This window comes from Musca domestica, unplaced genomic scaffold (assembly GCF_030504385.1).
Source record: "Musca domestica strain aabys unplaced genomic scaffold, Musca_domestica.polishedcontigs.V.1.1 29, whole genome shotgun sequence".
Lineage (NCBI taxonomy): Eukaryota > Metazoa > Arthropoda > Insecta > Diptera > Muscidae > Musca > Musca domestica.
Window position 1 is genome coordinate 8,486,171 of NW_026712296.1, and position 26,878 is coordinate 8,513,048.

The 26,878-nt window shown below is 34.4% G+C and overlaps 1 protein-coding gene across 1 annotated transcript; it reads right to left on the reverse strand.

Moving 5' to 3' along the window:
• LOC101895069 (iroquois-class homeodomain protein irx-5) lies at positions 1 to 26,627 on the reverse strand. The gene is made up of 5 exons (XM_005179424.4): positions 25,902 to 26,627; positions 18,436 to 19,155; positions 9,704 to 9,807; positions 2,911 to 3,209; positions 1 to 1,983 (listed from the first exon to the last, which is right to left on the reverse strand). Exons 1-5 carry the CDS (start codon positions 25,941 to 25,943, stop codon positions 1,043 to 1,045), a joined length of 2,106 nt encoding a protein of 701 aa, XP_005179481.1. The 5' UTR covers positions 25,944 to 26,627; the 3' UTR covers positions 1 to 1,042.
• Between the last annotated feature and the right edge of the window lie 251 nt (positions 26,628 to 26,878).

A 26,878-nucleotide genomic window follows, 5' to 3' on the forward strand; every position in this document is an offset into this window, starting at 1 on the left:
GGGGGGGGGGTTGGTTTCTCTCTCTATGTATAAAAAATACATGTATAATAATAGAAAATAATTTGTGCTTTTTGTTTTGTTTAAATAAATAAAATATGCTTTTGTTGTTTCTTTCGTTTGTTTTATGATTACTTTAGAAATTATCATACAGGAACAAATTGGTTGTATATATGTGTATGTATAAATATATACTATGTATAACTGTGTGGGCGTTTATAGGAAATGGTAACTAAAGAAAATTCAACTTAAAACATAAAAAACAACCTACGAATTATGTAAAAAATACCCATCAATACAATTCTAGATATCTAGAATCAATTGCCTTCTCTTTGATATGTGACCTTATGCCAGATGTGGGAGGTTATACTCTGATGTTCTTTTTGTGTTTTCTTTTCTTTTTTGTTCTTCAACTCTGGTCAGGGGTTAGGCTTAATTTCATATATTTACAATTTAATACATTTTTGTTCTCCCATTGGTCTTTGCTTGCGCTTCAATCAACAAAAACAAGAATAAGAAAATTAAAAAAAATATATTTTTTTAATTTCTTTTGTTAATTACTCTATAAGCTCTGTTTGCATAAGTGTTTTCCTTATTTTTTTTTTTTTTTTCAATTTGTTGATGACTGTCTCTCACGCCTTGACTGTTATATATAGCTCAGTTTTCTTCATGGCTTCCATTGCTCTCATGCAACTCTGTGTTCAAAAACACCATTGGGCCTGGCTGTTTTTGTAATTTCTTTCATAAATTGTTGTTGTTGTTTTCATGCACATCACATTTTTAATTATTGTCCAAAATATTTGTTTCTTTAGTTTTATTTCGTTTATTTCATTTTAATTTCTCTCATTTATGGCCTCAATGTAAGTTTGGGTGTTTGTTGTTGTAAATGTTGCTCACGAAACGCAATCAACGAACGAAACGCAGAAAGCGGCGATGTTGTTGCTATATTATTTGGTTTACCATTCATTGGCCCATTGACCAAATTAATCATGGAGGAGGAATTCGGTGTTGTGGAAGTGGGTGTTGGCGATTCTGAACGTGATTGTCATGGTTTACCAGGCGACAGTTTATCGGAATTCGAGGAGGAGCTGGATGAATTGGAATTATGGGAAATGGGTCCAATGTTGTGATGTGAACTAGGCTGGCTGGAGGGTGGTGTCTGAACTACATCACAACCCATGGAGGAGGTGGTACTTGAACCAGATGGTGAGGCTCCTGATGGTGGCACTTGATGGGCAGAATTATGGGGATGACCAGTTGTTAAGCTAAGGGGGTTAAAATGGGGACCACCGGCTCCAGTGACGGCGGCCTTCCACAGCAATGGATTCATGCCCAGGCCATTATGAGCAGCCAAACTGGCTCCAAAAGTTCTTTGGTGTTCTAGAAATTCTTGTGAGGGACCACTCAAATGTGCAGCAGCCGCTGCGGCCGGCCCATAGAATCCTCGATACAAATCTGGCCTCACATAAGGTGAGTAATTTGGTATTCTCGCCGCCAGGGGGGATAAAATCTTACCCGGACTAGGATGTTGACCAGGATGACCATAGAAAGCAGGATGTGTAGGTGGTAAATCACTACCGGGTGGACTATCCTTGTTGCCGCCCTCCTTATTGTTGCCATCCTTCGAGGCCATATCAGCCAGCGACCAAATACGTGGCTTGGCCGCAAGACTAGCTGCTGTTGTGCTGGCCGCTCCAGCTGCATGTAACGAGTTTTGTTGGGCCTGTTGGTGTTGTTGTATTAGCTGCTGATGGTGATGATAGGCGGCAATGTCGGGTGGTGAACCAGCTGGTGGCCGAAAGTGGTGTAGAGCGGCAGGATGGAAAAGCGGATGACCACCGCCTGGCATCATGCCAGGACGATCGTATAGGTCCGGTGAGCCATTAGGCGATCCGGGCCTTGAACCCGACCATTCGCTGTTGTTGCCCTCGCCGGGCATGCGATGGTCTTTGTCCTCATTTGAACCCATTCCCGAGTCTTTGGCATCTATAATTGGAAAAAAATAACGAAAAAAAATGAAATTAGATAAAACTGTTGAAAATTCAAAAATGTAAAATTTTTAGACATTTTTTTTTATTTTTTTAAAGACCAGAAAGTGTAAAGACATGCATTAGGGAAAATAGTTTATAGGGAAAACATGTAGCAAAGAAACGATATGTTATCCGCACTAAGTCCCTGTTTCGTCTCAAAAACAAAAATGTGACAATTTTTAATATAATCTTGAAAGAAAACAAATTAAAAGCAACCAGGTTCGACCGGGCCGAATTTTTAATACCCTCCACCATTTTGAAGAAACTTGAATAATTTCAGAATAAATCCGGAGAAAGATACCTCTCAAATAAGACCCGTGGGCTATTTTTTGTTATAGGCTTCAGTACCGATTTTGCCGACGATGGAATAAAGTTTAGGCCCGCTGCGAAAAAATTTATTTACAAACTGTGGATGGACGATCGGCAAAGATCGATGCCAAACTTTTGGTACCCGTAATTTTTTTATGAAATAACTTCCAAGGATAAATGGCCTCGGGGAAGTATTGAAGACCTTTTCCTATGAAATGATACAAAATATAATATTCCCCATAATAGATCTAACAAATTCTATATTCCAAGTTCAATATTTTAACAAATAATGTGTATAAAAATTACTACTAGCAGAAAAGTTTGGAATTCTATGAAAAAAGCCCCAAATAAATAAATATTTGGAAAACCAATGTTTTGAACACAAAACTGTGTTCTACTGCAGTTACCAGTTCATTCGGGTGTTACAATCGCTTAATAAGTCTTAATATCAGTAAGAACTAAAATGTCACATTTTTAGGTTTTTACTTCGTCTTTTTGAATAAATAAATTCTAAAAACATTTTTTTAAAAACAATGTTTTAGTAAAAAATAAACTTGATGCCTTGTCAACTTACCTAATACATCATTATCATCCGTGCTCTTGTGATCATCATCATCTAAATTACAATCATCATCGTCCACTCGATTACGCGGCTCCCAAGTCATTTTGTTTTCTTTCTTCAGTCTTCTGCGTGCATTGGCAAACCAGGTCGACACTTGCGTCAGAGTCATTTTCGTGATAATAGCCAACATAATTTTTTCACCCTTTGTGGGATAGGGATTCTTTTTGTGCTCATTTAGCCAGGCTTTAAGTGTTGAGGTGGTTTCACGGGTGGCATTTTTGCGACGGGCACCATTCAAATCCATGCCATAACTGTAACGAGATGAAAAAAAAAAATATTTAAATTAGGATATGCAAATAATTTAATTTGTTTCAAAATACGCAAAATTTGATTTTCTTGGGAATAAGTTTTTAAATCTGACTGTAATTGTTATTTGTTTTTTATTCAATTTTGTTTTATTTTTTGAGTTTCGGTCATTAACGCCACGTGTTTTGTAATATTTGTTGTTTTTAACACAATTATAGGTTGTTGCAATTTTTAATTGCCTGCCATTAAGACATGTTATGGCAACATTATATATATATATATATTTTTTTTTCATTATTTTTCCTCTGTATGTCTACATACAAATATACATCTATATGTAGTGGTGTTGTGCCATGCCCAACATCGTCGTCATTCAATCCCATAAAGCTTTAATTTATGTTATTGTTTTCAGCATATTGCCTGAGTTGATGTTGTTTTGCTGGGTTAACACATGCTTGTATGTTTGGTGGTCATTTTTATAGAGCAATTATGTGGCTTTTGGTTATTTCGACCAGGCCTCTAGATAGCCAAACAACATGGTCATTCTTGGTGGGGGTGGAGGTTATGTTGCAAAAATGGATCAGCAATTGAACACTCCACAACATATCCACAATTGGCTATTGTTGTATAAACAACAACAACAACATATGAAACAGCAACAACCGAAAAAGGCATTAAAAATAGTCGGGAAAAAAGAAGCAAATTAACACCAACAACAATTGCCATGAAAAGTTTTTTTTTCGTAAGACAGCACATGCAAATAATGGCTTTGAAAAAAATGAAAGAAAATTTAAAAAGAGGGTTACTTTTTCTTTATAAATGCTACTTTCGGCTGGTAATCATTTTAAAGGCCTTAAAATGTTTTTGTTATAAACAGCGAAACACCTGCATTTTCTACCGTTTCTGTCTTAGGATTTCCCTGCATTCACCTAACCTTTTTTGTTAATTTCGATTATGACTCAACTTTTTGTTAGGAGTCTTGGTTTTATTCGAATTTCATTGGTGTAAAATATTGTTTTTGTTTTTTTTTTTTTTTTTGTGCATTTTACCGTTTGTCAGTCTGCTGGCCTGCTGTCTATTTGTCCCAGCCTACGTGACGGGATGTTTTAAATTGTTTAATTGCCTTCTTAAGTTGGAAATTAATAAGCGTTTTATCAACATTTTCCCAACGCTGCCCTGGCTGGCTTGTTAGTATCGTGTAGCCCAAAGAAATTATTAACTGTTATTTAATATGCAATTGCCAACAAAGGAAGTAACTGTCGTTGATCATACCTTTTTTCCTCTCTCTCTCACTATACGCTGTGTCTACCTGGGTAAACAATTAAATTGCAAACAAATGCAAAAAACCGAGGATGCATGGTGGAATAGACCGCTCAACTGCATGTTTTTCAAAAAGTGTTAATGTAACTTTTTGTTGTCAACATCAAGTTAATGTTAATTGTTAAAATATTTAATTGGCCATTTGGAAAGCGTTTTTGCAGCCCAACAATGTTAATGAACAATAAAAATATATTAAATTTGAAAATCTGTTTTCTTTTTTTCATTGTCAAATAAAGATTTAGTTCGACAAAAAAGAGGTGGCATTTTTCTACAGGTACCCTCGAAAAAATTACAGAAATTAGATTTCCTTACAATGTTGCGTTCATATACCACATGAGTTACCATTCATTTGGCCTTGGACTTCCGTTATTGAATTTTTTATTTAATTTTTTTTGTTATCTACAATTGTCATTCATTTTCTCACAGTAATTTTCTCCGTTACTTATAATTTCGAATTTCATTCATTGTGATGAACAACATGAACGAACTAACGATTATGGCTATAGAATATGAAATTAGTTTTAATGTCTATGGGCATTAAACTAAAAGTTTTATGCATTTTTTATGACTTTGGTCATTTAGATTGCAATAGGCGCCTATTTTATTGATTTTTTTCTATTTTATTTAAATAATGCAAGAACATTATGAAAGTTAAGCCAAAGCGAAAAGAAAAAGTTTTGTTTTTTTAAATTTAGAAAATCAATGAACCTGGGAAACAGAAAGGGAAAGTGGGAATAGCATTTACCTTGAGAAATACATTGGAAGGGCAAGTAAACTAGGGAAACTAGGTATTTATAATAGAAAATTCCTAAATTGAAAATAAACAAGTAAGCAAAGGCTACAGTCGAGCGGGGCCGACCGTTGAATACCCTACAACACTATAATAAACGATACAGTTTATATAGGCGAGATACTCGAAAGAATTCCACAAGATATTGTGACAAATAATAAAAGAAAACCATCAGGTTTCGTCCTCTAATTTTCGAATAATAGCAACTTAAACTAATTTGCTCATTTCCAATTTATTGGTAGATGTTGCACTTAAATGGTCTTCCTAGATCTGGAACCAATATTTCACAAAGACCTATAATTTCTCAGAAGTGGCAAAAAATTAACATTTATTATTGGTTTTTGACTTAAACGCATCTATGTGAGATACAGACATTCGACTATATTCTTCAACGAAATCAGCCTTAACGAAATAGTCAGAAGTGCGCCTTTCCTGTATTTGTGAATTCTCCAAAATGACACTGGAATGGATATTTTCGTATTTTGTCTATAAAAGTTGGCAAACTATTTCACACATTGAATATTTTTGGATGGCCATCCAAAACTATTTGGCTTTTGCAATGTCCGGTAACCTCCATTCAAATTTTGCAGTTTTTTGGTCCATTTCAACCCCTAAATATATGGGGATTATCTCCAAAAAGAGTAGGCTTCTATTCTGACCCTCATCTTATCCCCATGCAAAATTTCATAAGGATAGGGCCATAAATGCGATCTGTGTATGATATCCTGATATCCTAACAACTTAGTTTTGTTAGCTGTAGAAATATTACCAAATGTTTAATTCAAAATGAAAATATGCCAAAAAATATGACAAAATTGAAAAAATATGAGAAAATTTTACAAAATCAATATTTTCATCTTTAGGGAGATGTTTTTATGCGATTTTTTAGGCGTTTTTTCTTTGCTGCGAAGAGACCATTCTGAATTAATGAGAACTGTCGAAATCAGTTCAGCCGTTCTCGACATATAAGAGATCTTTCAAGCATATCTTCTTTGATAGACATATATATCGCACATATTTTGCTATATATCCGATTTGATGGATTTTAACATCAATGTAAAGATCAGAGGTAACCTTGTCATGGCTTTTGATTTCGCCGGGATTTAAAATATTCGCGGTTTAATGAAAAATTTTGATTTTTTTCAACACAAAAGATATGGTCTATTTTGCCCGCTAAATATTATCCGATGACCACCCAAATTGGTAGGCTTCTTCCCCGCCCTAAACTCTAGCTACATGCGAAATTCCGCGTCGATTGGTCTATAATTGCGACCTGTAGAGCAACTGCAAAATCAGGAATTTTTTCAGTTTTTGGTCCATTTCAACCCCTAAATATTATGCGATCATCTCCAAAAGAAATAGGGTTCTATTCTGACCTTAACCCAACCTACATTCTAAATTTCGTGAAGATCGGGCCATAATTGCGACCTGTAGAGTGATTACAAATTAACATGGACAGACGGACAGACGGACAGACGGACAGACGGACGGACGGACATACATAGCTAGATCGACTCAGCTCGGCGAGCTAGGAAGATCCATATATACTTTCCTATATGGGAAACCAATATTTCGAGGTGTTACATAAATTCTGGCCCAATCAAACTTATAATACCCCCAACACATAGTGTTGTAGGGTATAAAAACTCTATAGGAACCAAACAGAACAGAAATTTTACACACAAGTGTATTTAGTCAATAGGTAGGTGAAGTTCGTAAATGGGTCATGTCGTTCCACGTTTCGTTTGAGCCCCATATAACTGTAACTCCCCACAATTTAAGCCACATTTTCAAAATGGAATTGTTTCAAATTCAGTATTTAGAGTTCGTAACATGTTCCACCTCCACTGGCAGAACATTGGATATGCCCAAAATGAGCCTTAAAGATCAAAAAGTTATGTTGACTATACGATAATCTGGATATGCATAGTCAAATATATTTATCATTATCAACTTTAAATACGAAATTTGAAATAATTCCGGCGAATAATGTCCCTAAAATCATCAAAATTTCAAATATAACGAGGTACCGATATCTGGAGGCTATATGAAGACCTGGACCTGAATAGACAATTTTCTGTCATAAACTGAAGTATTAATTAATTTTCTATATCCATTAGGAACTTCAATTACGAAATTTGATATAATTCCGATGAATAATGTCGCTAAAATCGTCAAAATGCCGAATATAGCGAGGTACCGATAAATGGGGGCTATACGTAGACCTTGACTTGAATAGATAATTTTCTCTCACATGCTGAAGTACCCATTCGGAACTTTAAATACGAAATTTGAAGGAATTCCTCTGAATAATCCATCTAAAATCATCCAAAATACCGAATATCAGGAGGTACGGTTATATGGGGGCTAAACCTAAACGTGGACCTATATAGCCCATTTCCAATATCAAAATATCAAACACACATTTGAGTAAAATTTCATCAACCTACTTCAATTACTAGAATTATTTCCACAGACAAACTGACGCTCATCGTGAAATCGAAATAGAATTTTATGCTGATCAAAAATATATATACCTTGTGGGGTCTAAATGTATATTTCGATTTGTTCGGAATGACAAACTTAATATACCCTCCATACTATGGAAGGGTATAAAAATGGTAGAGGATTTTCAAGCCGAATTCTATTATTTGTTAAGGATTTCTTTACCTCAAGATGGAGGATATTAACAGTTTGTTCCTGCCGAACGAGTTTTTACTTGTTTTTTCATTTTTATGTCATATTATCCAGTATATTTTCACATTCTCACTACACCCGAAATGTTCTCTTTTTTGGGGGGTGACATATCTACAAGAACAATTCAATAATTTATCATTTTTGGATTACACTTGTTCATTAACAAGTAGTCTTCTTTTTTTTGACACTAAAAGCAAAGTGATGTATTGTTAATAGCAAAATCAGCTCACTTAGATTTCAACCACCCTTAACAATGGTAATGTCAATAGATATTACGAAGGAGGCTCGGATAAAATCCTGGTCGTTTACACTAGCAGAACAATTTGTCATCATTTGATTAAAATAAAGGGATATGTAAAAGATGGTTGGCGAATTACCAAAAGAAGTCTTATAGATAGAAGAGACTGAAATTAATTATATAAAAGTTCCACTATAGGGGCACAAATATTTAAGGTAGTCTCATTTGTAAATCGTATCTTATGTATCTGAATTCTAAAACACACAAATGATATTTGTACATCCTCCCTGCGAACTAAAGTCTCCGAATTCGGCCAAAACTTCTGACCGAAAGTCCAATGAAATCCCGTTTTCTGATGAGTATTCGGTCCGAAAATTACATGAAATGGTTCGTGTGCTGTCGAACCGAAGTGTCGAATGAAAGTCTGAAGTTTAAGTCCGAGCTTCGAACCGAAGTTGGAGCGAACTAGCAAGGATAAGGGAAATTAGAGTTGTCAGACCGATTTCGAGCCGAACACTGAAGTAATGTTGTAGGGGCATTAACCGACATTCTAACAGTTTTCGTCCGAATTTGGAAGAAATGTCCTATGAACTTCTGATGTGTCTTATGTTATGTTCTCATTACACTTTCAATCACGTTGTTCGCTCTCAGAATTAGGTACACGAATTAACCCGTTCATACGGCACGATTCGTAATTCATAGTAAAATAATTCCTTTTTTCACAAATTTTGTTTGTTGATTTGAATGGCAATTTATACAAAAATACATGAAATTCTCACTAATATGAATAGAAGAAATCGTTGTTTTTCTTCTAAAGAATAATTATATCATTAATTTTACAATTTTCATTCATGTTTTCAAGTTTTTGTGTAAATATTGACATTTTGAACATATTTTTGTATTTTTTTAATTTTAAATTCTCCTGGAGAGACACTTGTCAAAAATTTTTTTCTGCCGATACAAACATTTTGAAAATATTGCTCTTTTGTTTGCAGTTTTCTGTGGAAATTTCAACTCGTGGACAAAATGCGTACCGCGAATGAAAGAGAAAATAAAATGTACTTTTGTTTGAATGTACATACGCCATTCAACATTGTAGTTTTCATTCATAATTTTCAGTCTTCCAAAAATTTTTTAAAATTTCATTAAATTTTTCTAGTTTTAATTTTTAAATGTCATAATTTATTTTTTCGATAAATGCTCTCATTTGTTAGGGATGGGACATATTTTTTCGTTGTTCGGAGAGTGATTTGATTCGAACAATGTACAAAAATTAGTGTTCGCTCAGTAGTTTTTTCATAGTTAAGGGTCGAACAAAGAATAGAGAGCAAATCAAGTGTAGTGGAAACGCCACATTAGTTTAATAATATTGATTAATATGCTTCTAAAATTGAGCTAGCTTTCCCTTAACACAACATGCTTAAAATACAAGATATTTGGCTTAAATTACTTACCTATTGAAGGGATAACCAAAGGCTGCATCGTATGGATGATATACGGAGGGATAAGGCCATGGTGCTCCACCAGCCACCAAATTTTCTTTTAAATCCAGACCACCCTAAAAGTAAAAGAAAAACAAAATGAAATCATTAAATATAATTATCTGTGTATTTAAATTCTGATTTATTTAATTAGCATAAATGCCTGCAGACTTGGCTATTTATTCATACGATTTATTGGACATGGATTGTATTATACATGTATATTTTTTTCGATGGAATTTCTTTCATGTTATCGCCTTGAACTTAAATTATTAAAAAATCATGTTAAACAAATAATTAAGCGATGTACTCATGTACAATGTATTCATTTTTATGACTTGCCGACGACAACGAAGTCTCAGTAGCAAGAACAATTAAAATAAAATACGTTTTTTGATAATTCCAACAACAACAGCAATCATATGAGATTCTTGAGACTATGATGTTAATAAATTTAAAACGTAATTATGAATAGCACAACACAATGAGACAAACGAAGACAATTTTTTGCGTACTGACTTATTAATTATTAAAGAAGAAGAAAAAAAAAAAGAAAATACATTTTTATTACTCTACAACATGAGGAGAAGTGTGAACACACACAGCATCATGATAAGACCGATGGACACTGGATTCCGTTCCAGTACACATCGATGCAAAGAAATCAACGCAAATCTTGAAATTCACTTATAAAACAAAAGATTAAAAATACGACTAATTTTTTAAGTACATTTCATACAAGATAATGCTGTGAGGCTTTGTGGCCTCACGTTTTTTGATGTTGTAGTTATTGTTGTTAGTATTTCAATTCCATTGTTCGCCCCAGCAGGCTTGCATGTGAAATCTGTATTTGGCATCGACCCCATCGAATTAGTTCAGTGTGATGAGTAGTGATAATGGAAATTTGTCGAAAATTCAAAACAATTGCGTATGTAAAACTTACAGAGAATTTACAGAGAACACTGAATCCGGTTTCGAATGTAGGATAAATAGAACTATATGAAATCATCTATTAAAGTGAAATATTTAGATAGAAGATAATACAGTTTGATAACTTTTAATACCCTGGAGACATCATTATTCCATTTTTGTCTGTGAAATTTGTAAAAAGTCTTAAAAAGGCCGTAAGATGATACAGATTCCAAATTTATAATTTTAAACAATCCGCCAACAAATGTGGCTAAAATTACAAAAATACAAAATATTCGGAGGTACCGCCTTCTGAGTGATGCAGAAATAATGGGGCTATTCCAGTAGTCTTCTCTATATGCTGAAATTCAAACCATGCCCCTAAATATGTGGCGAAATCAAAAAAATACTGAATATTGGAAAGTACCGAAACATGTAGGACTACAGGGTGGGATGAAAAAAACTGCAAACAACTTCAGACTGCTGTCATTTCTAAGCCACTCGTCCGACAAGCGTACAAAAGCATTTTGGTGAGAATTTACCAGAAAAAAAGTTGTTCATAATGGAATTCAAGCGCGATAGTGTGATTTCTTCATAGTTGGCCGGAAAACCACAAGTGACTTAGAGCACTCCAGAATTTAAATGTGAATAAATTTTTTGTGTCTCATACCTCGTTACCGTGGTAGCATAGCCCGACGTCAAGGAAGTGGACGCAAGAAAACAGTGGCCGAAAAATGACTCGGGAGCTGAAATTATCGCAACATTCCTTTCGGCAAATATTGAAAAATGAGCTCGGGTAAAGCCATTGAAATTCAAAAAGTTCAAGCACTTACACCGCAACAGAAAGAAAATAGACTCAAAAGAGCTAAAGAGTTGCTTTGCTTGGCAGAAAGTGGTGAACTGCCGAATTTGGTTTTCTCCGATGAGAAAATATTCGTTGTCCAGCAGCCAAAAGATGGTCGATGTCCGCTCTATTAATCGGCCATCAGAATAAATGCCGAATATTATCGCCAAAATATATTCTGGAGGATGTATTAAAGCCTTGGGCACGCAAACATTTTTGCCGCAGACCTTGGACATTCCAACAGGACTCAGCACCATCGCACTCAGCACGCGCCAACCAAGAATAGTTACAAAATGAGGTTCCTCGTTTCATTTTCAGCGCACAATGGCCACGAAAACTCCGGATACCAATCTGTTGGACTATTGTGTCTGGAGCATTTTAGAAAGCAAGGTTGGCACTAGGAAATACCAAAGTGCCGATCACCTGGGATTGGACCAAAATACCGCAGAACAACATTCGGGTTTCTTTGGTCGTTTGAAGGCCATTATTCGTGCCAAAGGTGATCAATTCGAGCAAATCTAAACTTATTCTAAATTTAATGCTATTTCCGACATTTTTTGCTTTCATTCAATAAAATTAAAAAACAAATAATTAAAAATTATGGCGTTTGACTTAGTTGCAGTTATTTATCTCACCCTGCATATACCTTGTTGGGTCTAGTGTAACATGAGTATTTTGAGGAGTTACTAATGAAGTGACAAATTTAATATACCCACCATATTATGGTGGAGGGTATGAAATCTAGGAATAATTGGACCCAGGCGCTGGTAGGCATTGGCAATCAGCTATAGAACAAAATGCTAGTGTATTGGAGAGAAATGAATGACAGGCCATTCCAAATTGAAGAACATATTATTAGTTGACAGTGTTCGGTATGAAATAATACAATTTTTGTCTTTGTTGCGATAGTGAAAAAATAGAAATAGATATAATTTAAGTGCGACTTGAAACTACATTTTTCTCCAATTTAAATTACAATTTATTTCAACTTTTTCAAACTTGGTAAAAAGGGAATTTTAAAATAATTTAAATACAAACATTGATTGATTGTCTACAAGTGAAAATAAGAGAAACTAGACGGGTGTGCAACAACACCCTCTTACTCAGCTTTGAACTCGTGCATCTTCTCCTTCTTTCTGTCTCTCCCCTTTAAAGTTATACCCCATATTAGTTTCAATTCATTTCACATCACATTCTCATTATGTCAAAATACCTTTTTTTCTCACTTTCAAATCTTCTTTTAAGATTGCTGTCGCTTAGTTAGTCATTCCGGACAGGAAGAAGATAAAAATCTCTATTTTAATCAAGTTCGTGTAACAACAAGTGTCTTCCTTTCATATTTTCACATATTTTTTCCGTTCTAAGGAAAATACAAGATTGAAAAGCAGTTTCCTACAAAAATTGTCACATTCATAAAATTGATAAATAGAAAAAGACCTTTAACCTTGTACGCAATTATTATTATGATTAAATTATGTTTGATGACCCAGACGGAGACACTTGCATCCTCGTTTAGACAAGTCTCAAAACCCAACCAAGCCAGTCAGCCAGCCAACCAGCCAGACAGACATTGTCTGTCCCCGTTAACGTATTTCTGTCTTTTGAGAAGAATTTATGATGGTGGTTTACAGAAAACGAGGCAATATCTTATTCTTCATCCGCCTGGTCTTATGGCACAAAATATTAGACAATTGTTACACAAATTAAACAAACATTTTCTTGTCATTTTCTTCGAGTCAGTAAACATACGGGCAATATTGCAGTACTTGTTGTAATTTTGAAATACAATGTCTGACTGTCTGCCTGGCTGGCCAAGTGTAGAGTGTAAAGTGTTCACAGCTTGATGTCCAGACAGATGATAGGGGAAATGCAAATGCAAATGTGTGTGTGTGTGTCTGTTTTGTCTAGATGTGGGCCTCTGTGGTCTAGGCAACATCAGCAGCATTGGTTTCTGTTGCAATCTTTTGCTAAACGTTTTTAAATTACTTAAGCCAGCCATTCAATTATGTTTTATATTACCCATCTCTTTCTCTCCCTCTCTCTATTTCTTTCTCTTTTCCCCTGTACAAAGAAAAAACTGAATGAATTTTAGATTTGATTTTAAAAAACAATGTACCAGGTATTGGCCATACAAAATAATTTCTCTCACACTACTGATGTTTTACTTCCATTTGTTGCTGATTACAGATTTTTTGTGGCCGATATCAAAATCATGTTTTGAGTTTCTCATTTTGTTTGCGTGTACGCAATTTTCTTGCCACCATGCAACCCTCCCCACCCCAAATCAAAGAATGAACAACACGTAAAAAAGATATGACTTCTGTTTTAGCAGTAAATATTGTGTTAAACACTGATGTTGTTTGTTGTTGTTGTGTATGGTGTTGGTTTCCAAATGTGGTTGAGATTTAATATCAGACATTTAGTTAAGGATGCACGTACAAGCTTGGAAATGCTTTTGCTTGTTCATTTTTTTTGTTTTTTTTTTCTTCATATATTTTTGCTTTCTTGTTTTGTGCAGAAAATTTATATTGAAAAAGGTGTGATAAATTCTGCTTGTGTTTTTTCGTCTCCCGGCAGGAAGGCGACCAGCCGTTGTTGTACGCTGCCAGAAGAGTACACACAAGGCATTTGAATCGTGAGTAAAAATCATGGACATTTGCTACCGATTGAATTTCATAAATATGTTTGGTAAATTGTGGCGGAAGCTGTTTTGTGCAAATGATAAAGTGGTTTTCGATTTTCATATTTTCCATGTTCTTCTCTTATATTAATGGTCAATCTCAGCAAAGTATTGAAAGTACAAAAATGCAAAACTCAATCAATTGCACCAGCAGAAGATAAATAAAAATGCGTGGAGCTGTTATTATTATATAGACCTCATGCGAATATGCCATAATGAATATGGAATGAAAGCAATTATTGATATTTTCTCTTTCAAATTGAATTATTAATGACCTAAGGAGATGGCATTCAAAAAATTGGAATTTAGCAATTATTGTAGTCCTAGGTTGCAAGATTTTTCGGGTAAAAGTCGAATACATAGTCTTCCAAATTCCATTCCAATCTACTGATAAATTTATATATTTTATTTTCGAACAAAACCCTAAGAACCCAACCATTTCAAATTGTATCATTTAATTTTATGCTCATTTTAATATCCCCCACCACCCTCCCTTTGCCTTACCCACCTCCCCTGCCCTCTGAAAAAAAACTAGATCTCCTTTAACTATGCATGACAAGTATCTCCTCTGTTGACACTGGCACTTCATAACTAATTAATTTGGATAATAAATATTTGTATATCATGAGACACAGACGGTTTTCAGCCTTAAGCTCACCACCCTCATAGACTTCAGCAGCAATTATAAATCATTCTGCGCCGTTTTATGCCACCATATAATTAGTCATTTAAAAAACTGTGAAATTTTATTTGCCCCACAAATCGTGTGGCGAGGCAGGCAAAAAAGGGAGGAACGCAACACACACACTCACACACCAACATTACAAACTCATGGAGCAAAAGACCAAATGGAAATGTTACAATTTTTCATTAACATACGACAGCAGAAGCAGCGGCAGCCGAGGCAATTGTATTAAAGACACACTCCTATTCAGTGTCGGCATACATCATTATCAAAATGTCAAAGAGACTTAAAGAAGTCATTTCTTTGACATTATATGTCACTCCAAAGTGACAATGCCGACATAGGTGATACAAATGAATTGAGGAAGATGGTAAAAAAAAGACACAAACAAACAAAAATCATAATGTCATCTTGGAAATTCAAACAATTTTTCCAGCATCCAAACCCTGGCATTGCCACCGACAAAAAAATTACAGGGAAATGAAAAATAAAATAGCTTTGGAAAATACCCCCATATGTTTGAGGGAGCTGTCTGTTTTCGTATGAAATGAGTTTTAAATTGCTTCTTTGATGAAGATTTCATTTCAAATTTCCTTATCCACACTTGCATTTCGATGTTGTTGTTGTTGTTTTTGTTTCTTTCCATATTAAAGCCTTATTAATAAATTTGTCAACACAACAAGCGGTGACAGCATGTGCATGCAGCAAAAGCAGCCACATGTGTTATGAGGGCTCGAAAAAATTCTGTGAAGTGGCTGCTTGGCTGGATCGATGGCTGTCTATGTTTATGGGCAAACATTCTTGAAGATTATCTGTGGACGATTCAAGTACCCGGAGGCCCCGTGGTATTTGTTTGTATTTATGCAGGCAAAGGATCATCATTGCCCTGGGTTTTTGTAACAACTTTGTTATTTTTTAACACTTTCTCCCCTCCCGGTTGATTCAACAGAAAAAGAAAACACCACTTAACGCTTTAGAATGTGGCGCCCTGTATTGTTGGTGGGTAATATAGACATTTGTAGATGCTGAGAATTGGCCGATGCCATAATTCCATCAACACTTTGAAATGTTCCATAACCCTTGAAAATTAAAAAAAAAAAATAAAACGTATTACAGCACTTGATTGTGGTATGAAAAAAAATCAATGCAGCCAATCTGCCTGGCCACAACTTTCTATGAACTTTAAAGTAAGACAAATAAACTTTTTTGTACCCAAAACAAAAATAACACACAAGCCCACAAAAAGCAGAAAACTCTTGAGCGAGTTCTTTTCTACTTAACAGCAATATATACAGCATGATGAAGAAGCATTCGCCTAGAAACTCAGACTAGGGGTGAAAAAAACAGCTACCTTTTTATGTTGGCCTTTGTAAGGCGCGTGTGTGTGTTCAGTAAACATCATGTATGTGTCTATGTTTTTTGGCCTTAGGGGAGCTTTTCCAACCATAACAAAACCAAAAAGGAGAAAAAAACCCTAATAAAAACATACCCTTAACAAAACTCCTCCCTTTTTTGTCATAATGCCCATATTTTATGACGCTGTTATGCTTGGAACACTCTATACATTACAAACAACAACTAACCACCATTGTAACTCGAATGTAAAGCTACCATTTTTTTAATAAGTTTTCTCTCTTTCTTGTTATTTTCAGCCATCACAATGCAGTGATTTGTCAACAAAACAAAAAAAGGAAAAGAAAAAATTCCCAAAAAAATGTCAAGCTAATATGTACACTTAGCCAAAGTTTTGGGCTTTAATAAACTACAAAAGAAAAGAAACATTTAAATTTAGAAGGTATACACAAATTGTTGCTTTTGTATATTTTCCCAAGGGCCCTACAGTTGTTGTTGAATGAAAAATAATTCAAATTTTAGGCTGTTCTGTTTTGGGTAAATAGAACCGTCGGCTTTGTTAAAGACGAGGTTTGAATATAAGTTTTTTGATTAGTTATTAAAATACTATTTAGATTAGAAGAAAAATACTGATTCAAATCCGTACTTATTCACACATAAATAATCAAAGATAATAGATTTTTGGACGAATTTTAGAGAATCACTCTTGGAAAAAATGGCGCCCAAGCACAATACAGTGGCTTTCAAATATTCACTAAGCATTTTTTGCCACTACTTTTCAAATGTTGGATTTTCCGGGAAACAAAGGTATTCCCGGAAAATGTTATTTGTATCACTCAAGAGTGTTTTCTAAAAAAAAAACAATTGCAATCATGTGTTTGTCTCGTGCTGGTTTTTTGAAGTACCTTGTAGAGAACTGATAGAGAAGAATCATATGGCTCACAGTGGCCACATAGTCCAAACAACAATTTTTACATTTTGACCATTCAATCATCTTCACTTTTATTTTTTTTAATGATGTACTAATAAATCATAGAATTTTATTGATGCCGGTTTTTGTCACAATCACTAAAATGGACAATTAAAACCGAAATAATGTCGCGTCTTTTTTGTCATTCACATACACACAAAAAAAAGCCAAAACAAGTGTGGAGAGAGGAGTTGCCGTACAATATCTCAAACACTTTTGAAATATTTATTTATTCCTTTCCCTACTCTGGGTTTTATTAAAACTCATACAATTTTTCGCCATGTCGTTTTTTTTTTTTTTTTTTTTTTTTTGATTGAAATTATTGATTTAAATTTTATTTCTCTTTTTTTTTGTTCAAGCTATACATTTTTGTGCATATGATTTGTTATGCAAATTTGTCTGTTTGGTGTTCAATGTATTATTTTTTGTTAACACAAATTTAGTGCCATGAAATCAACCACAGTTTTATTGACATACAACAGTGGCTTGATGTTTTCTTTTTTTGTTGTGGAAAAGAAACGGAGGAACCAGTTTAGCACCAAAAAAAAAAAAAAAAAAAAAAACAACAAAGCAAAAGCATTGATTAAATTTTGTTTTTTTTTAATATATTAAGCAGTTATGATATATATAACAGACTATTTTCCGGATGTATGCAGAAAAAAATAAAATATTCTTCAGATATATGTTCTACGAAAATGTTCATTGCCCTTAAGAAATTTGAGAATTTGAATTTCAAATATAAAAATTAAAAAAAAAAAATATTTTCTCTATTTTCCCTAAATCCACACTTTCTCTATTTTCCCACCGGACAGCAAATACAAATTGTAATACAAAATATTTTGAGATAGATTTTTCTTTCTTTCTGTCAAGCAAGAAATTACGGATCAAACAGGAAGGAAAAAAGGAGGATAATATGGTATTCTAAAATCATGGCCTACGTACATAAGGTCGGCTAGTAAACCCATCTGACAACTAAGTTTTCTGTCTGGGATTTAAAAACTACTAACTTATGTTACCAAACTTTTGTCAAAAGTAGTCTTCGAATTATAAACTTTTATTTATTTTCACTGGCGTTCTCTAAGAACTCAGTGAACCATAATAAACAAGGTCTTTTCAAAGGATATCACATGGGATTTAAAGTGAATAAAGCCGGCTGCAATTTTGCGAATTAATATTCTTTGTTGTTTTTTTTTTTTTTATCAATAAAATATTTTTGTTTTAGTTTTTTTTAAGAAGGCAATAAAAAATTTACTCAAAAACTTACCGGATTTGCATAGAACGGCGGTTGTTCAGCACCCATACTCGATAAATACGCCGACATTCCCTCGGGATATACGCCCATAGGCACACCTCCAGGACCGGCAACTAAACCCCCAGCGGCGGCTAATCTCTGATAACTTAATATATCATATTGGCAGGAGCATATTGTTTGACCACTAACCGGATCTGTATATATTGTGCGACCCGTATCACAGCAACGATTACCCGCACCAGGACCCGCGGAACCCGGAGCACCCGGTAATGGTGGCGGCGGTGGGGCACCCGTTGAACCTGGTGCCAATGGACCAGGTAATACTGATGTGGGCGGTGGCGGCGGTGGACCAGCGGCGGCCGAACCGGGCCCCGTTGACGACAACACCGACGACGATGTACTGTATGGAGTGGCGGGTGATATGGAACGCGCGCCCGGCGGTACTGTTGAGGTAACGGCCATTGCGTTGGCAACAGAGGGCGTGGTTAAAGAGGCGGTTGAAGACGGCACGGCGGCAACAACGGCAGCAGCGGCTGCTGCAGCGGCGGCGGCGGCAACTGCTGTGGCGTTAAGTGTCAGTGAAGACGCCGACGTATGATTTGTGGCGTTGTGACTTATGGATGATGAAGCTGAGGTGCTTAGATTTGTGGGTTGGGTTTGCAATGCTTGCTGTTGGTGCAGAGGTGTTTGAGTGGAGGTGGGCGATGCGCTTGGTCGAGTCGAAACGGCATTCTGTAATACGAAGAGAGAGAAAATCAAATTTAATTATCATATACTAGATAGTAATGATTTCTAAAATATATAGTATTTTATTAATTAACTTCAAGACCTTAGCTTATTGTATGGCCAATTCAAGTAAGGGCTATTGGCTTTTGGGCGGAAAGTATGGCAAAGCTCAAAGCATGTTAAATAAATACAAATATCAATCGTTTTAATCGCTGACAATAACAACATTGTGGTTTCTTTGCATTTCTGTTGTTTCATGTAAACCGACACATCATGTTGTGCATGTGTCGCTAATCAAAAAACAACAACAACAACAATAACAGCAATGGCAAACCTTAAGCGAAGACAACAACGTTCATATGTGTCCATTCAGTTGTCCGTCCCAATGCATACCTACTCAAATCAAATGTAAACTTTAAAGATTGACATCGACGATTTAAAATTACACAACAATTGATATTTTTATTCAATGAATGACAACAACAACAACAGACACAAGTGAAAAACTTGTTTATTTTCCACATTCAATCAATAAATGTTGTGAGGTCTTAAAGCTAAGCGACGGGTAATATTTGGTAGGTAATAAGTAGCCGCTGCTTGATTTCTTGATTATTGTCTTCTTTTTTTCACCCTTTCCATCTTTCTTGGCAATACATTTCCTTTAGTTGTTACATTTTATGTGATCTTTATCAGTATTGTTTTATTGGTTTTAGTTTCTTTTCGGTAGATAGTTCTGTTTTTTTTCGGTTGTTACATTTTTATAACTTTGATTTGAATTCCCTTCTGCTTTCTTTCTGATTGACCATATTCTAAGCAGCCGTATTGTATATTTTTCCGTGTGTCAATAACCACCGGCGTTTTGTTTATATTTAATCTATACTCTGATTGTTGTGATAAAACCAACTGTACTACTTAAATCCCCTTTCGGTTTGTATGTTTATAATCACAGTACAAGCAGTCACCAAATGTTTACAAAAGAATTCCAAAACCCAAAAAAAAAGACAAAAGAAAAAATGCCGCCTTATTATTAATCAGTTACACATTTTGTGTCACATCATCAGACCTTTTTTCCAATTTCGATTTTCGATTGACACTGGGTGTTGAAAGAAAGCCATACCAAGGGAATTGTCTTGCTATAAGTTTTCGAAAAGGTCATTATCAGTATTTGTACAAGATTCTAATTTAACGATAACATGAAAATGAATTAAATAAATAATTAAACAGTAGTTGAAGTTTATAGACTTTGTGTCTACGCCAGAAATCAGAAATGACTAGATTTGCCTGTAAATTGTGATGTATTAAAAAATTTCAATTTTTGAATTCTTCCAAAATTATGTATGTTCTGAATGTGGGAAATTTTAAAATAAAAAAAGCGATAATATTTTAGAAAATTAAGATTTTCAGAAATACATCAAAATTTTCTATTTTGGGAATGAAATTAAGCCAAAAATAAAAACATCCTAAATCATTCTCAATTGTGTCCTTCCTTAAATATAATTTCGAAATTAGACCTTTTCAATGTCAGAGCATTTTTCATTATATTTCAATAGGTACTCAATGAGTACAAAATATTAGATATACAGGGCGGGATGAAAAAACTGCAACCAACTTCAGACTGCTGACATTTATAAGCCACTCGTCCGACAGCTGTTAAAATTGTTCCAGTGACAGCTCTTTATATTGTTTGCAAGCGTACAAAAGCATTTTCGGTAGAATTTTCCAGAAAAATGTTATTCGCTGTGGAATTGAAGCGTGATAGTGTGATCTCTTTATATTTAGCTGGAAAACCACAAGTGGCTATAGCTAGAGCACTCCAGCATTTAAATGTGAATACATCTTTTGTGTCTCATACCATCGCTCGTTACCGTGCTACTGGTAGCGTAGCCCGACGTCAAGGAAGTGAACGGAAGAAAGCAGCAACATCAGCAGAAATGATTCGAAAAGTAAAGAAGCAACTTGATCGAAACCAGCGTCGCAGTGGCCGAGAAATGGCTCGTGAGCTAAACATATCGCAATATTCCATTCGGCAAATATCGAAAAATGAGCTCAGGGTAAAGACATTGAAATTCCAAAAAAATAGACTCAAAAGAGCTAAAGAGTTAATTCGTTTGACCTAAAATGGAGAGCTGCCCAATTTGGTTTTCTCCGATGAGAAAACATTCGTTGTTCAGCAATTTGTAAACAAACAAAATGATCGTGTTTACTTGCCAAAGAGGCCAGCTGAAAATGTGCACCTTCGGTTGGTCACCAGAACTCAAGCGCCGGCCATGGTGTGGGCCACCCTAACAGCCGCTCTTCGCATCAGAATAAATGCCGAATATTATAGCGAAATATATTAAAGCCTTGTGCACGCAAACATTTTGGCCGCAGACCTTGGACATTCCAAAAGGACTCAGCACTCGCCACCCAAGAATGGTTAGAATGGCCACCAAAATCTCCGGATACTAATCCGTTGGACTACTGTGTCTATAGTATTTTGGAAAGCAAGGTTGGCACTAAAAAATACCAAAGTGTCGATCACCTCAAGCAAGCGCTTCGTCGGGAATGGGCCAATATACCGCAGAGCAACATTCGGGCAGCGTGTGAAGGTTTTATTATTATCTCATCCTGTATAGGATCCATCAATTTTTTTTTAAAAAACAAAATGCTTTATGGCACTTAACGCCTTCCTGTGGAACCCAAATGTTGTCAATATCTTCCTCTTCAATATTTGTGGACAAAAACGTAATGTTCACTCCTTGCTCATTTTTGAAGGAATATTATCCAATTATACATCTGGACCAAAATCCACACCAAACAGGGAATCGTTTTGGATGTATCGTCTTTTCATGCGTGCGGGATTTCTGTGCCTCAAATGCGACAATTTTTCTTGTTTACATACGGAGCTGACGGTCTGCGGGCCCTATAAGAGCAGACAATAATCTTTAAACTAAGGGGTTTCCAGTTGTGCAATCTTATTTTGAAAACGAATGACACAATTTGTCTACCAATCGATATGGGATGTCGTAAATTGTTGATATCTAAAATAATATCATTTATAACCTATATTGGTGTACTTATTGCAAATTTATCTCATATATGGTTTCTTATTACCCAACATAGAATAATGTCACCTTTAATTTGCTTAGTATCAAGACAAATTATTTTGGCCTTTTTATAACAAATTTGGCAAGATTTTTTTTAATCAAGAATCCAATAAAATCCGAAAACATTACAATAGAAACAATTTAGTGGCTAAAATTGAAGTGAGACAAAACTAAATTAATGCTGTATTTTGGCATTTGCCAAAGGAAATCATTTATATATTGAAAGCTAACAGTGAAGCACAAAACAATTGTTAACAAATACACAACAACAAAAAAACACAACTAGGTATTTAAAACGTAAATGGTACAGAATCTTTTGTTTTATTTTTTTTTTCTGATGCCAAACATGACAATCAGGTTGTTGAGAGTTTTTTTAATACAAGTTCTCTTGTTGTGTCGTGCTATGATGCCAGACATCAATGATAATGGGCCAAAATCAATGTAGGTATGTTGTGTGGCAGAGTGTGACAACGAAATCGATTTGAAATGAATTAAATTGCAAAAAGCTGTTATTGTATGTTATGATGTTGTTGTGCAAAGAGAACACATTGCTACACTGCTCTGTCTTCAATATTTTTCTGTAGATAACAGCAAACAGTAGCAAAACAACAAAGTAATTTCTATGTCATTTGATTACAATTCAACGACAATGGCACAACACGTTTGCACAAACATTTGAGAAACAAGTTTAATTATTTCAAAATGTTATCAAATTAGAACTACCCAGTTGATATTTGGGTGCCTACAAGCCAAAACGTTTGCTCGAAAGACATACTGTCGAAAACAATGAAATGGGGCGTTTACCAATGCCAAAAACAAAACACTAAAAAAAAAATACCCAGGCCAATGCTTTCATTAGCCATTAACACATTGTACATTTGTACTATTTTTGCTTGTTTGTGTGAGTGTGTGTGTGATTTTTTAACATTTAAGTGTTATTTAACTTATGCTTCTTTATATTGTGATAAATACATAATTTATTGCATATTCCAATTCCGCCATTTTGTTGAACACAACAATACAATACAATGATTACCATTTTAGCCAATTGTTAGATTTCGTTGTGTTTGTTTGTTAGTTTCTTTGTATGGATTTTTAACAAATTATTGACATTAAATAACTTATTATCTTGATATTGCAATTGCTCTGTTCCAGAACTTGCAAGAATATACTAGTTTTGACAATTTTTTTTCATAAGGGAAAAATCGGTTTTCACAGCAATTTTTTTTTATATTTTTGCAGTTCTGTTTGGCGAAACGATTCATTTAAATTTGTATAATATCAAATTATTAATATAGAATATCAATTATAACAAATGAAATGTATTATAAAACCTTAATGTTTATTTATCATTTAATAAACACGTGCTATCTTGAGAGAACGGGACTTTTTTGCAATGGAATGTTTTTTGTTTCGAGAAACACTCCAAGCGCTATGACTAACTCCGTTGGAAGTTAATACGTCACAGTTAACTATGATAGGGTGTTTTGTTTTGCATTCGATCCAGATCGAGATAAGAGTTTTATAAAAATAGAAATGTTGTATAATCTAAAAATACATTTTAGGAATAAAATAGAATATCGCGTATCGTATATTCGTCATGGTTAGAATTTCTTTTATTTTAAATATCCCTATAAAATATAGAAATAATATGATGCGCTATATTATATTTTTATTTTTTAAGTTGAAAATGTCTGCCATTCCGGGTAGAATATTTGTGATTCTCTAATTTATTGTTTTAACTAATTTTTAGATTAAACTGCATTATAATGTTCTATTTTTTAAACAATTTTCTATGTCTCCTCATAAAAATTGTAGTTTTACCATGTTCTCTCATATCCTGAGGCTGGCTTCTTGTTTCAAAGAAACATTACTTGAAAAATGTTTTCTTTTTAATTTTTTTTCTTTTGACATTTGTTTCCTTAAAAAAAAATCATTTCACAGGATTTGAATCCTCGCCCGCACAAAATTCTGGGAATACGCAAAAACGTATTTAAAGCTCATTTTGGGGGTCTCAACTAGCAAAGAATAACTGTTTCGCGCTTAATATACATCTGTAAATGTGAAATGTAAAAAATTAGCCATTTTGGTGTCCATGTACCACGAGTTTTGTTAAAATTACTTTTTGCTAATCTCCAGATATAATTTCTCCGATGACAGTGAGACGAAATAGAATGGATCTCAGATGTGAATATGGTCGTAAAAAATGCCAGTCTATATTTTTTTCCACATAGAACTAAAGTTTTAAATAAATGTTGACTAAAAACTTGTACATAACAACGGAGCCTATACGGAAAATGTGAGAAAAGTAACTTTTACGGAGGTCGCGCGAGGGCAAGGGCTCTCTATCCTGCATACATATCTGCCATAACAAATAACTTAAAAAACTTAAATAATACTCCAAACATGATGGATACATAATCAGCTTGGCATCGTAGCATTGCATATTAATGTCAATTTATAATCGAAAACGACGGCAAGATTCCAGTGCGGCTCTGACATTCCTTTAAAATATGTATCTAAATATGCCATGCAATAATACCAAGCTGCTATATTTCGGAATCGTTTCAAATTTTCGTTTTGTTTCCACAAACTAAAAGGAAATCCAAAGCGAAAATATAAACAAATTGGCTTACCAACCCATTATTTAAACAAGGGCATGCCACACGAAATAAGTAGGTATTAATTTTACCACTAAAAGTCGATTAAATAAGTACTAATTTGATGACTTTGATCACTTAAAATCTCGTTATGTATGTACTTATGTATTAACTTTTAGTGGTTAGAAAAAAACTATTTATTTCATGCTATACAACCTTGGATTGATAACCAGATTTGTAATGAGTATTTTTGCTGACTACATTACCCTCAAAACCTAAATTCCTAAATATTTTTAATCCATATTTTTGGGGCATATATATCCGCAACAGTTCACAAATCACAAAGTTATGATCGAATTAAAACACTTTTAAGAAACTTTGATCCCTGTTTACAGGTTAGGCATTAAATAAGATATTTCTTAAATCATTTATGGGTTAAAACATAACAATAAAATGTTATTAACATAACATTTCCTTGCTTTAAAATAAAACCACTGTCACAAAGCGGTTATAGAAGCTCACAAGTTCTTCGACTTTTGCTTCATTATATACAAAAGGTATCCCTGTTGCAGCTTAGTTATTAAAAGTATATCCAGAATGTCTCTCTTAGAGAGGACTCAGATTGGCAAAACAAATTATTGATAATCGCTTTTGACATTGACATAACGATTTGGCTGTGTTTTGAGAAATTCTAAAATTATTAACTTTTTAAACCATTTAAAGAATAAAGCACAGTGAGCAGAAAACTAACAAAATTCTATTCCGTGAAATTAAGATTTCTTGTCAATTATATGGGTAAAATTGTAGATAAACTGCAAATGTGTCCAAGGAAATTGAAATTATTTAGTTGGGTTGGGTTAAATGTCGCTGACACATTTTAAATAAAGAAAAAAAAAAAAACAAGTTTTCACAAAAATTTTATAAACAGAAGCAATTTACGTTGAAATTTTTTTCTAAACTCCACATATTTCAGGTTAGCACCCCCTTTTTAATTAAAAACTATATAAGAATGCACCTATTCAAATAACTTATACTAAAAATGAAATCCAAATTTGAAAATACACACCATTACTAAACACACACCACTCTCATTACTGTGCACTGTCATTTAATTTGTAAATGTTAATTATTTTTTCTTACACAAACTGTTATGGACAATTTTGCAGTTGCAAAATTTTAAAATTAGTGTATAACTTTTTATTTGCACTCTCTCTGCCCTTTTTGCGGTTGTTTTAATGGCAAGCAAAAAAGATCTTAGAATCTTAGAAACACAACATTTTGTTATTTAAAACTTTTTTTTTAATAATTATTATATTTTATTGATATTCACTTATTTTCATTTGCCTTTTCTGTTTTGAATTTCAATTCTGCCGGCGGCAAATCCAAAACTTTTTTTGTAAGATACACTAGTATTTTTTTTTTTTCAATTGTTAATCTTTGGTTATAGAATTTCTAGGTGTTTTTTTTTTCGTTACGTTAAAACTTTCAAGAGGTTTAAAAACAAATGTTGCCGGTTTATTCTGGTTATCCAATGATTTGAAAGTAGTGAAAAAATTCATGCGAACTTTACTGAATGAATTTTTGTGCGGCGGCGGTACGTACAATTTTTTCCTTGCTTTCTTTATTTTACGCTTAGCGGTGTGAGTGTGTTTTCATTTGATTATTTTTTACTTCTACTGCTGCTTAACTTGCTTCTCTACTTCTCGGTGTCTCGGCGTGTAGAAAACAAACGGACGACACGAACGAACAATCTGCGTAACAGTCAAAAGTAGACTAACATGGGTTACTTGAGCATGTACAAAGTGGTGGTGTACAACAAATGGGAATTACACGACAAACACGACACACAACACATATACAACAACGTCGACATCATCATACGTACAACACAACCAGCAGCAGCAACAACAACAACAGTACGACTGTGAGCTGTAGATACAATCCGATGAATGTACGTGTACATGAGGGACATGGATACAAACATGTATACCCACCACCACAAACATCATACAGTCGTCATCGGTAGCCTGAGCTCATTCATCC